We start from the raw sequence: 15,563 nt of genomic DNA, 5'->3' as shown, positions 1-15,563 counted from the left end.
TAGACAGCATTTTTGGGCATCATAGGCATCTTCTCTATGTTCCTATGTCACCTAAGAATGCTGGTGGCACACTAGGTTTTGAAACAGCCATATAATTATTAATTGCACCAATATATATCACATCTTATGAACAGAAAGTTTAATACACTAGCTGTACCGTTTCCTGCTATCTCTAAGTGGCACAAATGAATATTCCAACAGCTGATCTCCTGTGAGCAAAACCCTACTGTATATTCCCCCTTCAAACTAAAACACCAGACTCTTTACAAGCAAGAGGAAGAATTTTCATTTTCTTCTTTATAGCAGAATAAGGCATCAACATTTTGATTAAGACAGGTCTAATTTATTCATCTGTCCTCTGAAAGTCACAAGGCCAGGCGAAATTAATCATTAAATTACTGTGCCTAAAGAACGATTGCTTCGCTTGGTTAAGGGAAATCCCTCATTTATATTGCACGGCTCCATTGTAGCCGTACCAGCAGTGCGGGCAGCAGTGCCCTGTGTCTAAGCCCACTTTAAAGCAGCACTTGTCCAAACTTACAGGATTTTCCAATCTGTCTTAAATGTCAAGGATTCATTTAGTATTCCTGCTGTATTTTAGGAGATGGTTGGAGAAAGAGGCCTTCAGAATCTGACACACTCGCTGCACTGCAGAATTAAGCTATTAGAGAAGTTCAGCAAGCCACTACAGTACAGCAGATCCTATGGAGAAGAGAGAGAGGGAAAACTCATCAAGACAATGAGCTCTGCAGACAAAGTGAGGAGAAGACAGCGAGACAGATGAAAGGGAGGGAGATGTGGCATTAACCGTGAAAGAAGAATTGACAGGACGAAAGGATGAGGGTTAAGCAGAGCATCTGTATCTATGAGGGAAAAATATGGAAGCTAGACCAGCACCAAACCAGCATAAACAATTGTGAACCAGTATGAAAATTCATTCTAGTACAAGCTGGTCTTTTCAGCAGGAAAAGAGTGATGAAGGGGAGGAAAAGGAGTAAAATGGAGAAAAGTGAGGCTCAGAAATGAGAGAACAGAGAGGAGAGGTGGGGTGGGGTCTTTTGTTTATCAGGCTTTACCAAGCAGCATGCTGCATTTTCATGAAGCCAGTCAAAGAGGAGCAGCATTTAGATTCAGAGCATGGAGGGCTGATTCATTATTTAATGCTCACATTAGCATGAATGTATTAGTGCACAGATTCCTCTGGAGACACCTGCTCTCACATCTCCCTTTCCACTTTATATTCTAGAACTTGTTGTCCTCCCAATACCAAATATTTCCTTTGTCCTAAATCAAACAAAATGGGTCACCAGACAGCATGCTGGGTTGAAGAAGATCAAAGCCCAGGGAAAATCAACTGATCTGGCCAGTCTCACAAAAATGTCCAAATTGCAGTCACATTTCACGCAAAAAAATCAAAAGATAAAATATTGATTATATTATGTATAAGAAAATGAAGCCTATTTTTAGGACCATTAATACTTTTTTGCATTGTGATATTATTTTTCATGACATTTAAGCACATTTCCTCCCAAACTATCATTCTAGTAATGTGTCTGGATGTTTTGTGTTTTTTTTTATTTTTTATTCCTATTCTTCTCAATAGTAATTCTCATTACTGAAATACAATTTGTTTACCATATTACAGTAAAAAATAAATAAATAAATAAATAAATAAATAAATAAATAAATAAATAAATAAAACCACCATGAGTTTTTATTTAAATCAGCATAAATTATAGTGACAAATACTGCCATGATGTAAAAATAAAATTTAATATTAAGTATATAGTATAAATAATATATAAAGTACTGCACAAAAGTTTTAGGCACTTGCGAAAAATGTTGCATAGTGAGGATGTCTTCAAAAATAATGCCACAAATAGTTTTCATTAATCAGTTAACGTCATACAAAGTCAAATAAACGTAAAAAAGCTAAATCAATATTTGGTGTGACAACCTTTGCCTTCAAAACAGCACCAATTCTCCTAGGTACTCCTGGACACAGTTTTTCTTGGTTGTTGGCAGATAGGATGTTCCACGCTTCTTGGAGAATTCGCCACAGATCTATTATTTATTTAGGCCTTCTCAATTGCTTCTGTCTCGACATGCAATCCCAGACTGATTCGATGTTCAGTGGGGGGGTTTGTGGGGGCCATGCCATCTGTTGCAGGGCTCCCTGTTCTTCTATTCTATTCCACTTGCAAAAGGAATGTTTGGGAGTATAAAATGTATATTTCCTATTGACACACTAAAGTTGAAGATATAAATAACAACCTTAAGACAAATGCTTTTGTGAAACGTTTTAAGTGCCTAAAACTTTTTCACAGTACTGAATGTATCTAAAATGTTATAATATTAAAAAAATTAATAGATAATTAAATAATATATTTTTGTATATATTTTTAGCATTACAGTAATGAAAATGACATTTTTAATATTACAGTGATGAAATTTGAGAGGGAATACGTAAATTGTTTCATTTTTTATTTAACCAAGCAAGACACTTACAAACAAGATTCTAATGTACAATGACTGCCTATCACAATGCAAAAAGTCTTGGTCCTAAAATCTGCTTTATTTTCTTTAAGCATATTCTTCTTTCTTTTGATTTCTGTGTGAAATATGACTCTGACATGTTCTTGGCAGGTTTCCCAAGACCCCCGTTTCAACAGATGTGTCATGTCCCCGTCACCATAAGAATGTACTTGCATCCTCCATGGCACAAGCCTGGCTTTCATTCTTCAACAAAACTCTTTTTCCTTTTCTCAACAACCATATGCTCTACTCTGGCACCGCAGTGAAAAGTAGAAAGAAAAGAAACAAGTTAAGAATGAGCAAATAGATAGGCGCCTTTTGAGGGAATACTCTGAGTTGTTGACTGAGATGCCCCTGTCATTCTGGGGCTTTTGTCTGGTTTTGTTGAGTTTCTATCTTCAAAAAATAAAAAAGCATCCATATCCATTCAAAACCAAACTAGCCGGGCTCTAGTAAAAGCAGGAAACAAACAGAGCTTAGCTCTTGGGGTCCACACACAGCCAAGAGTCATTGGCATTGCCACTGAGTGCCGTCTGAGGCTGTATGTTTGTGTGCTTTTATCTGCAGGAGAGATGATTTCACAAATAAAGAATTAGATCATGTGTACTCGGCTGCTTCACCTGCCAGTGCTTAGCTGCACAGGCTTGCTAATAATATATAGAGAGAGAGAGTCAATGAAGGATAGAGCGAAAGAGAGACAGGCAAAACTTTTTTTGGAGATTTTGAGAGAGCTGTGATGTGCATATTGATAGGCTAGGTCAGAGGTTTTGGTATTTTTTAAGGCAGCCGTTTGCAAACTACAATGACCACTGCTGCTATGAAGAACTGATTCACTACGCATCACATGATGTAATTTTTTACATTATTGACACATTTCATTCAAAGTAACTAAGTAACAATATATACATTGCAGAGACAGTCACCTTGAAACAACTTCATTACTAATTCATTCACTAATCGTTACTTTCTGCACCCTTCCAGACCATGACCTGTGTTTGACCCCTGTGTATTACCAACCCAGATCCTTAAATGGAAACACAACAACCTCCAACCCAAAATTTGAGTGAAGGTAATCCTGGGATCTTCTGCAACATGGTAGATCTCCAGGATCCAAAGCAACTTATAGTACACATTACAGGGACAGTCCCTCTTGAACAAACTGGGGTTAACCATCATGTCTTATGAGATTAACTTTACTGTTTTTATGTTTGGGGTCCCACAGACCTTAATGATGTATATGTACAAAATATAACAGTAACTTCGAAATGAATCTCTTATTTTTCCTTTGAATTCTTTTAATTTGTTCATCTGATCTAATCCAGCTTTTGACGTATATTTTGCGATGGAACTTGCCGAACATCCAAAACAGTGCTGGCTGCTGGGCTAAATGCGCTCGTTGGATTTATGTATATATATATATATATATATATATATATATATATATATATATATATATTATATATATACACACACATATGGTGGTATTTTTAATAGCTGAGAACAAACGAAGAGCTAATAAAATGTGTAAAGGAGTCAAAACAGCGGCAGGAATTCCTCCATTGCACACACAAGTGAAGATATGCTGCAAAGACAGCTGACGACGGTTCTGACGCCTGTACCGAACTGTAATGGGCAACATAGCTCCTATGATGGGAAGATCCCGGTAAGCTTGAGGTCAGTGTTAAAGGCAAATTACTTGCTGTTATTGGTCCATTTAGACGTCTTTGGTCCATGCTGCATTCATATATCAGTCGAACCGCACCATAGTTCATTTGGAAGCGGACTGAGACCCACTATTCAAGGGGTCTCGGTCCGCTTGTTTGGTGCGCACCAAGGTTCGGATGGCAGCGTTCACACTTGTTAAAATGAACCGCACTAACAGAGCAATCGCACCAGAGTTAGTTTTAATCAAACCAAACCTGCCAAGTGTGAACACACCCTTATTTTAAAAATTACAAATACTTGGCTCCGTTACCATGCTCTAAGTGTAAGTAATTAACAAATTCAGCTTTTTATAGCCTATATATATATATATATATATATATATATATATATATATATATATATATATATATATTCACCAGATGAGGTTTATTGTTGAGGAATAAAAAAATGAGGAATAAATAAAAATGATCGGGAACTATTGGCATAGATTTTTGCCGATAACCGGCAGCTCCAATATCAGCAAAACCAATATATCCGTTTACCTCTAGTTAAGTGCCTTTCTCATTGGTGAAGGCTTATAGCTCATTCCTTCCAGTTACCTGCCTTTAGCTTAAGCAACACCACTGGCTACATTTTTGTCCATATATTAAATCCACAATGGGAAATTTGTCTTGGACACATTCTTGCAGTGTGAGACAGGGTGATGGTTTAGGAATGTGATGTAAACTGGCTGCTCACCCCTTTGCAGATGGCTACAGCCTCCTTGGACATGGATTTGGGATAGGACACATGATGCTCCATAATAGACTGAAACAATTCATCTTCATCCTCACCATCAAATGGGGGCTATGTAAAGGGATAGACAGAGAGACAGAGTGAGAGAAAGAAGAGGGGGTGAGAATGAAAGAATAATAATTTGCTGTAACTATAAATGGTAGACAATAATGGCATGGATTATGTCTCATTTGCTTGTAATTTCCCATGTACCAGTACAGAATTTTTTGTCCCTTTAACAACAGAAATTCGAGAGTCATCACCATATAAAAGAGCCTCTAAAGTAGTGTTTGTTTTCGGGAAGACAAAAAAAAAAAAAAAAAAAGAGAGAATTACAATGTCTTTTGTCAGGACAACTCAATAGTAGAAGTCTCCACTGGAAACAATCCAGACTCTTTTCTCTCCGGCGTCAAAAGCTTGACTTGTTTCAGAACAATTCATAAATAATTGACTAAGCCCGATAGGCATGAAATACTTGCTGTTAGTCTCTGGAGAGCGTAATTAATAAAAACTGACCTTGAAAAGTTATTAACTGCCAGCAGTGGAGAGGAAACCAGAGAGAATGAAAAAAGGCCAAAAAAGGCATGACCCACCATTTGGACCTCGTTTTGGATCTAGACTGTTGTAACTATTACCTGCCCAGCCAGCATCTCATAGAGCAAAACTCCAAAGGCCCACCAATCCACAGATTTTCCATACGGCTGGTAAGCGATGATCTGAAACACATACACACACAGACTGTAAAAAAAATGCCAAGATTTGACCAGATTTAACAGTAATTTTCTGCAATAAAATACTGTATTATAGATTTTACTGTGAAATCAATGCAGACTAGGTAATTTTCTGTCATAGCACAACAAATTACTATGAAAATATAACCATGTTGCAATGCATTCTGGAATAATAGTGTAAATAGTTTATATACATATATAGTAAATATTTATATACAGTTGAGTGCATAGGTTTGCATCCCCCTTTTTGTCTCATAATTTTACACACCCCTTTAAGAATTTATACAAATATAAGAGATAAAAGATCATATTTTTTTATTGTATTTAGGGCTGTTCTTCAGAAGCTGCATAAGAAAGATTTACATATATCCCACAAGACAAAATAATAATCTACACAAGTCTTCCTGTTCAAAAGTTTACACCCCATTGCTTCTTAGAGGGATAGTTCACCCAAAAACGACCATCCCAGATATGTATGACTGACTTACTTCTACAGAACACATATTAAGTTTTTAGAAGAATATCTCAGCTCTGTAGGTCCATACAATGCCAGTGAACGAGTACCAAAATTCTGAAGCTCCAAAAAGCACATAAAGTAATACAATATAGAAATAATAGTAATAATATAGAAATAATAGTAATCCATATGACTCCAGTGGTTAAATCCATATCTTTAGAAATTATATAATAGTTGTGGGTGAGAAACAGATCAATATATACATCCTTTTTCACTATAAATTCTCCTCCCTGCCAAATAGGTGGCGATATGCACAAAGAATGTGAATCGCTAAAAACAAAAGAAGAATGTGAAAGTGGAGATTGTAACAAAGGACTTAAATAGTGATCTGTTTCTCCCTCACACCTATCATATTGCTTCTGAAGACATGGATTTAACCACTGGAGTCATATGGATTACTGCCTTTTTGTCCTTTTGGAGCTTTTGCATTTGCATTGTGAGGACCTACAGAGCTGAGATATTCTTCTAAAAATCTTTGTTTGTGTTCTGCAGAAGATAGAAAGTCATACACATCTGGGATGGCATGAGGATGAGTAATTGATGAGGTGAACTATTTTGGGTGAACTTCTGGGTGAACTATCCCTGTAATAAAGTGTGCTACCTTCTTGAGCATCAACAAATGTTTGCACCTTTTGTAATAGTTGTGTTTGAGTCCCTCAATTGTCCCAAGTTTCAAAAGGTGGAACTCAACATCATATAGCCACTGTTAGGAAGAACTCAAATGTGCAGAAGATGCTGGAAACCAAAGAACGTGCAGCACCTGGAGGATTTTTCTCAAGATCAGTGGACAGCTTCACTGCTTAGGACAAAACAGGGACTCATGCACAACTATCACAAAACACACAAACAGTTATTGATCATCAAGGAAGCAACACACCGTATTAAGAACAAAGTAGATGTAAACTTTTGAACAGGATAATTTGTGTAAATTCAGATATTATTTTTCTTGTGGAATATATATAAATATCTGTACAAAATGCTATTTTTATGAACCCTCTTCTTTTTTTTTATGATAAACATCTTGCTGATTCTGAAAGGGGATGCAAACTTATGTACTCAACTGTAATTATTTTATTTGTGAATTTACTGCAAAACATTCTCTGAAAAAATCCTAAATATCTTATGCAGTGTTGCTTCTAAAACAAGATCAGGTAAATTTATCTTGTTATTTTTAGAATTTGTTTTTATTTATTTGTTTTTTTTAATTTTATTTTTTTTACAGCAAAGCAATACAAATCTCTCATCAAGAATAAGATTTTTGCTGTACATCTTTGGCACAAAAACAGAAATGTCCTACTCCTTTTCACCATGAAGTCACAGTATACAGTTTTTATTCAATTGCAATAAAGTGAGCAAATACTACTGTGAACATTACGACAACTAGTAGCCAGGAATATACTGTAAAATCACACAAAAAGTTTTAGGAATGCACTAACAGAGGGCACAGGTGTCTCAGCCATGGGCATAAGGCGTAAACAAAACCACACTCAAAGGACAACTGTAAATATTCAAATATAAACCAGCCTATCATGCACACAGTTACATGTGTGGAGAGTTCCAGAGGCCCTGAAGAGTTGATGCTGTTTTCAAAATGTATCAAATTGTGTTTTAAGTAAAGTGCCTTTGACACAAAATGTAATACACAGCTAAACCTTTGAGTATTTGATGTACTGGAATCGTTTCACTCCTTAGGATCAACAGCATGTTCTGTCTGGCATTGTGAGTGTTTATGTGACATGAATCCATCTCTAGCTCATGGTGTTAGACTTGGAGCAGTGCCATCTGCTGCTCTGTCAGACAAACACGAGATATCTAATCAACTTAATTACTCAGTCAGCCCTTCTTTGAGCCCACCAATATGGACACAAACATACATGCACTGGTATACAGTTTAACACACCTGCAAAAATAATCATACGTACCAACAGTGACTCCAATAAGTATTTGGAAACTTAAGTCACTCTTTAAACTGCAAATGTCATTATATTTGATATCACAAATCTAACCAAGTGGTATTTGCAGACAAATGATGCTGGACATTTTCCCAGCACTAGTGCCATTTTTCTCATCCATTTTTGCAATTACTTCTAACTAAGTGCTTCCAAGGTGATTGTATAGGATGTATGATGACATCAGTTCACACAGATGTCTTAGCAGAGTAACCACAGGTGTGCATATTAACAATGGACATGTTCCACAAAGTTTGACAACCACAAAGTGTCCAAATATTTTGGGGTCACAATTGTGTCACAGGTATCTCAGCCTAAACACCTGCATCTTATTCACTAATGCAATCTACAGTAGTTTAACCGGCCACTAAATGCGCTGACATAGCGCTGCAGCACGAGTATTTAAATCAAGTCATTGTCACTCTTTTAGTGCAAATATGCCTAAGATATTTGATTGGTGCTATTACCACCTGGGATGGCTGAGTTGTCCAAAAACTTTTTGGGGCCACTGTGTATGTCTGCACATACATATACTTACAAATATGTGACATTACATAATATATTCAAGGGAAGGTGAATGAACCAGTAATACCTGCTTGTACAAGCAGTGATCAGTTTGTGTGAATATGTGCATTCTTCTAGTCCTTGCTTGGATGCTCATGTATGGAGTGGAATCCAGGTGTGAGCTGATTCTATGGCACATGTGCATATCTGTATATGCGAGTATGTATCCAGGTATTGTAGTAAAAGTCCTGGTAGATGTGCTGCTGCATTAGGCACACTCTAAAATTTCCATGAATTATACACATATGAAATATGTAGGCCACTGGCTTTCCTCTCGCACCGATTACTTGGTCGCTCATCAACACACTCATACAAGAACCTTAAGCGAGCGCCTACCTCAGGGGCGATGTAGTCAGGGGTCCCACAGAAGGTCTTAGTGGTGACTCCATCACACATGTTCTCCTTGCACATGCCAAAGTCGGCGATTTTGATATGACCCTCTGCATCCAACATGACGTTATCCAACTTTAGATCTCTGATGCACAAAAGTAAGAGGAGTCAGAGGAGAACAGAAACAAGCAAGAGGCGTTCCCAAACTTTTTGAAAAATTAATTTCATGCCTTTTCCATGCATAAGGATTTATTGTGCAACCAGAATCCTTTTCTCCCCAATTGGGAATGCCCAATTCCCAATGCGCTCTAAGTCCTCGTGGTGGCGTAGTGACTCACCTCAATCTGGTTGGCGGAGGATGAATCTCAGTTGCCTCCGCATCTGAGACCGTCAATCCGTGCATCTTATCACATGGCTTGTTGAGCGTGTTACCACGGAGATGTAGCGCGTGTGGAGGCTTCACGCTATTCTCCGCAGCATCCACGCACAACTCACCACGCACCCCACCGAGAGCGAGAACCACACATTATAGCGACCACAAGGTGGTTATCCGATGTGACTCTACCCTCCCTAGCAACTGGGCCAATTTGGTTGCTTAGGAGACCTGGCTGGAGTCACTCAGCATGCCCTGGATTCAAACTCGCGACTCCAGGGGTGGTAGTCAGCGTCTTTACTCGCTGAGATACCCAGGCCCCCTAGAATCCCAATATTAATCAGAAATTATTTTATATTTGGTGCATAATGCAGGACTTTTAACTATAAACAAGCCCGGTATACACACTTATTTCGGGACACTTATTTTAAAACGAAGACTTGACTCTGTTACAATGCTCTATATTTAAGTATTTACAAAATGTATCTTTTTATAGCCTATATTCACCAGATTAAGGATTATATATCGCAACTTAGAAAACCATAGAAATATGAAATAATATTGGCAATGATGAAAAATCCCAAAGAAGTGTCAGTGATTATTTTATTTCACTTCAAGAGGCACTATTATACTGTAGAACCAAGCCGCTTTAATTGTAGAACCCTCCTGCACCGGCCACAGAGGAACACAGAGGAATAAAAATAAATAAATTTAAAAAAAACTATCGACAACAATTGGCATAGATTTTTGTCAATAACCAATACCACATCCAAAAAACAACTATTGGCATGATTAATCGGTAAATCCGATATATCGGTTTAACTCTAGATTCTTTTGATAGCTTTTTGTCAGGAGGGTTCCAGTGTATATATTGCATGCCAAATTCCATGTGAATCGCCCATACGGACTAGGAGGAGTTTGAAAAAGTATGTTTAAAAAAAAATTCTAAATACCGAAAATGTCTTATAAACAAAAATGGGAAAATGTGATCAGTAGATTCAGGAGAACTCAAGAAATGGGTGGGGGGGGGGGGGGGGGGAATAAGTTTAGCCATACAGTTCCAGTTATTAGCAAAAAACTCAAAATACAGTATCTTATTATATAGCTTATATTATGCACTAGTGTCACAATGATGCGTGTGAGTATGCCTCATTAGTTGGAGGGATCTAGAGCCACCCTGCAGAGTTTAGGCACAATATATTTTTTTTTTACAGCATTTATTAATCTTTGTTAATGTAAGTTAATAAAAATATAATTGTTCATTGTTAGTTCATGTTAGTTCATAGTGCATTAACTATTGTTAACATATACAACTTTTGATTTAAAAATGTATAACTGTATTTTGAAATTAACATCAAACAAGATTAATAAATGCTGTAAAAGTGTTGTTCATTGTTAGTTCATGTTAACTAATGTTGTTAAATAATTGTAACACTTTGTACAATTTTGTTACTGAAATTTCCATGATTTTGCCACAATGTTTTATTAATTTTATTAATTTAATGGAGTCTTCTAGACCTGGAAATCTCAATTTTAAAATTCTTGACATTTACAAGCAACTACAAGTAAATGAATGTGTTATTTAAGAAAGAGATTTAGGGAGAGACAAAAGAAAGAGGAGTGGGGATGAGAGAAGGGTTTTCATGGCCGAGTTCAATGTGTGTTACTGTGGTAGCTTTATGAAGAGGAGCAAAGCACAGGATGAGTTTGATGAAGGGGAAAAAAGGGAGAAGGGCTGTGTAAAATATTCATGAGTGTTGTCTGTTTATAGTGGAAACATGTGGTGTGAGGTTTGAGCTAAAGGGTTTGGAGGTTTCCTGTTAACAGCCTGAATTACAGCACCACTTCCTGTTTAGCCCACTGTGCAGGGGCACAAAGGATACAGTCATACAAAGATGAACAATAATCTTTTTAGTAATGAAGTGAAACAAGGGCACACAATATCTGTGATGCAACTGTGAATTGTGTATGAAAGTGTGTGTACACAATATGTAATTAGCTATAGTTTGGAGACAAAAAATTGTATACAGTAATTATAATTAGCTTTATGTAAAAAGTATTTTTCCTTTATCTATCCATCTACTCTGCTATGGCTAGCTATATAATTATGGTTAAGCTAATGTGTGTTATGGTGCATGTTGCTCTGACTGAAAGCAGAGTAGTCTAACATCCAAACCCTTGTTATGGCATTTGCTGTGCACATATGGTGCAGTCAGCTGCTATCAGCGGTTAGTAGGAAGTCCTGTCTCACGTCTATGAGTGACTGACATGCAGTGCTTTTGTCTGGCCTTCACTTACCTGTATATAACACCCTTCAAATGCAGAAAGAACAAGCCTATAGCGATTTCTGCGGCATAGAACCTAAACACACATAAACACACAGATATGAATCAATCTGAAAGTCTGAACATGGGGATTGAACAGCTATTTATCTTCAAAACCTGTGCTGCAAATTTTCAAATCAGCTATTGCATTAGATGAGTCAAAGTAAAAACAGTCCAACTTTTAAAAACGCATCTCAAAATCTCTTTGTTCTGTTCCATTTTGCTCCATCTAGCCATGATTGGACGAGGAAGCTATCTTTGGAGGACATTTTGATCTTTAGGGTGGGCAAGTGCTTGGCTCTTCGTCGGACCCGGATGGGGGGCCCCTTGATCGTTTCGCATCAGAACTGGAACTGGGGGCGTTAGGGGGGGACAAGGATTGCCGCAATCCACCGCCTTTTTCGGTACAATGAAGTAGGGGCTGTAAAACCCCTTCTTCATCTCGGCCGGAGGGACAGGCTCTATCGCATCCTTCCGTATGAGGGTAGCGATCTCCGCGCGCAAGGTAGCAGCATTCTCGCCCTTCACCGAGGTGAAGTGGATACTGCTGAACCTGGGCGGATGCCTGGCGAACTGAATCACGTAGCCGAGTCGGACGGTCCGGATCAGCCATTGCGACAGATTGGAAAGCGCAAGCCACGCGTCCAAGCTCCGGGCAAGGGGGGCCAAGGGGAGAATCTCGTCAGACATACCGGCGGGTGGGGCCTCGCGGCGGGGCGGAGCCTGAGGTGCCATGCCATGTTGTGGCCATGCTGAGTTCAGGGACATCGAAGCACTTACCTGGCTCCTTGTGACCAACCCCGGAACAGCCTGGGACGGGGGAGGAAGAGGCCTGTCCTCGTGACCCGTGGAGACTGTCACATCGGGGCGGATTTGTGCCACAGCTGGGCACGCAGGTGCGGGGAGACTACCACTGGAGCGCCAAACCTGCCAAAATGGAATGGTGGACGGTGGTCATGATGACGGCCGTGCAAACCGGGTATGTGACCCAGGGAACGAGGAAACCACTCTTTTGCTGAACTGTTGGGTACCGCAGCCACTTGGGCATGTGGCAAACTTAAATGAAAAGGCGACAAAAGATTCTCCTCCCGGCCCTCCAACGGAGGATGGAGTGGTCTGCTTACCAGCTCCAAGGCAGTGAGTTTCATCGTCCCTGGGTCGCCCATCTCAGGGGCGCTTCAAAGACTTTTGCGGGTTCTTGGCGGCCGGCCGTATGCTTCCTGCGGTGGGCTCCACGTCGGGGCCAGGCCGAAAGGGCGGGTTGTGGCAGAGCCGGTGCAGTCACCACAGGGGGACACCCTTGGCGATGAGCAGGCGGGGTGTGGGATCTTGAGCCGCGCCTGGGCAGGATGTGCCGGATAGCGCCTCCGTCTGCTGTTCCACCGTCGAGAACTGCTGGGCAAAGTCCTTGACGGTGTCGCCAAATAGGCCAACCTGAGAAATGGGGGCAACAAGGAACCGTGCCTTGTCGGCCTCTCCCATCTCTACCAGGTTGAGCCAAAGGTGGCGCTCCTGGACCACCAAGGTGGACATCGCCCACGCCGTGACCTTCGTTGCCCGGAGAGCCGAAGCGCAGCTCATGCATCAAATCTGGGGAGGAACTACCCTCATGCAGTTCCTTTAGCGTCTTGGCTTGGTGGACTTGCAGGAGAGCCATGGCATGCAGGGCGGAGGTGGCTTGTCCCACGCCAGGTGGCAGCGCTCTGCGGGCATAGGTGCACCGCGAGCGCCTTATCCACCGGGGGAATCGCCGAATAGCCCCTGGCCACCCCACCATCGAGGGTAGTGAGGGCAGGGGAGCTGAAAGATCGGGACCGGGCAGTAAAAGGTGCCTCCCATGACCTTGTCAGCTCCTCGTGCACTTCCGGGAAGAAAGGAACTGGAGCGGGGTGTGGCTGTGAGCAGCGCCGCGAGCCCAGGAACAATTATTGAGCCGCGAGGGTTCAGGGGAGAGCGGAGGGCTCAACTCTAGCCTGACGCTCGCAGCTGCCCGGGAAAGCATGTCCGTCATTTCCGCGTCAGCCTGTGACTGGGCGACCGTACCCGAGGGGGGGAGCCCAGCTGAGGCTTCCGCGTCTGACTGGACGAGCCCGCTCTCCGATGCTGCACTCGAGAGCTCGTCAGCTTTGCGGGCTCCGAACAAGAGGTCGAACTCGCCGTAAGATGAGCCGGCGGACTCATCCAGAAGCCCAATCAGGGCAGACGAGCGTGCTGGGGAATGGGAGGTCCGTGGGGGGATACCCGGCGGAGGTGGTCCCATTGGGGTCCCCAAATCGCCCCCAGTGCTAGCCGCGCTGGCCTCATACCCGTAGGTAGAAGGACCGAGGACGTTGCCATGGTCATGTTCTCGCAATGAGTACATGATCCATCCACGAACGCTGTCTGTCGCAAGACAGCGATCGTGACCGTCAGAAGTTGAGAGATAACGACCGCAACCAGGAATAACACACAAACGGAAAGGCATCTTTAAAAAGACGTGTCTTTAAAAAGACGTTCCTTGTGTGCCGCTCTTTTAGAGAAATATACTCTTTTAGAGAAATATACTCTCAGGGGCGTTCTCTGCAGTGCACCAGTGCAGAGGAGGGAGAAGCCGCTGAAATGCGCCGTCAGATCCAGCAGAGGTGAATGAACAGTCAGCTCAGTAAACATCGACCGTTCGGCTCCGAAGAGAAAATCTGAATGAGTGGTTGCATACCAGCTCCTTTTATACCCGTATGTCCGGGGGAGTGGTATACTACTCGCCAATTTTCATTGTCCTTTTATCAAAGACCAGAGGTGTCTCGGGCTCCCAAGAGTGACCCCTAGTGTCACTACATCGACACAACGTCAAGTGAGTGACAGATAGGGAACATATATTACTACATTTTGACTGTTGTAACTGAAAACTTTTATAACATTATCACTTTACCTAAAGGGAGATAATACAATTATTAAAAAAAAAAAAAAAACACTTCATGACCGCTTTAATGCAAGAACACTTATTATAAATACTAGGGCTGTGTCGATACAATCAAATATAGATAAATCACGATACTTTTTCTCATGAAATTGTATTGATATTTATATTCAACTTTTCATGCATTCACATCAAGTCCAGCATTTCAATAAAGAAGCCAGCTGTCTAAATAAGTGCAAACTCTGAAAGTGGTGTTCCTAGTGCAGTCAGAGGCGTTTCTATAAAGTGAGAGAGACTGAAACTGAGCCCGTTTCTCTTGCAGACACACTGGGACTCACTCACGCGTTTGGCGTATTGATTTTCTGCCTAATCACAATTTGTATTTAAACGATCCCGATGTCGATTCTTAAAATCCCATGAATGCTCTTTTATTCTATGCGCAACCCTCTACAATGTGTGTTAATCATTCACAAATGCATCTAAAATCTGTGTCTGTGATTAGCCTCTGGCTGGTAATTTTTAAGATTTCATTCAACAAGTGTAGAGTAGTGGCGAAGTTTAGCAATGAGATCTTCTCACTGCGTAAAAGTTTGGTTTAACTCGTATCATGTAATGTGTCCAAAGACGAGATCCACGCAATCCATTTGTCATTGAATAATGTCAGTTGTTGATCAAAAACAACAAAAGAAACATTTAATTCTAATCACACATTAGCACAGATGCTAATTCGACCATTCGACCAAAACACTGTCAAAGTCCCTGCCACTAGTCTTAAAGAGACAGGGCCATTTTACCATTTGTTCTACATATCAATGTAAATACTTGTAAATAGTATAAAATAGGCGTGTAAACAACTAACGTATAACATTATATACAGTTGAATTCAGAACTTTACATTCACTTAG

General features: G+C 40.6%; 1 protein-coding gene across 3 annotated transcripts in view; it reads right to left on the bottom strand.

Moving 5' to 3' along the window:
* The window catches only part of LOC127451229 (protein kinase C beta type), a 237,699-nt gene that overhangs the window by 42,893 nt on the left and 179,243 nt on the right, over nt 1-15,563 (bottom strand). For all 3 annotated transcript variants that reach the window (XM_051715746.1, XM_051715744.1, XM_051715745.1), the window contains 4 exons: nt 11,737-11,799; nt 9,072-9,210; nt 5,610-5,690; nt 4,939-5,046 (listed from right to left, as the gene is read on the bottom strand). In XM_051715746.1, coding sequence (XP_051571706.1) covers nt 4,939-5,046; nt 5,610-5,690; nt 9,072-9,210; nt 11,737-11,799 — 391 coding nt within the window. The remainder of the gene's footprint in view (nt 1-4,938; nt 5,047-5,609; nt 5,691-9,071; nt 9,211-11,736; nt 11,800-15,563) is intronic.

Source organism: Myxocyprinus asiaticus, chromosome 14 (genome assembly GCF_019703515.2).
Source record: "Myxocyprinus asiaticus isolate MX2 ecotype Aquarium Trade chromosome 14, UBuf_Myxa_2, whole genome shotgun sequence".
NCBI classification, from domain to species: domain Eukaryota; kingdom Metazoa; phylum Chordata; class Actinopteri; order Cypriniformes; family Catostomidae; genus Myxocyprinus; species Myxocyprinus asiaticus.
Note: the sequence above shows the minus strand (reverse complement) of the source record. Positions and strands in the feature narration are given on the sequence as shown.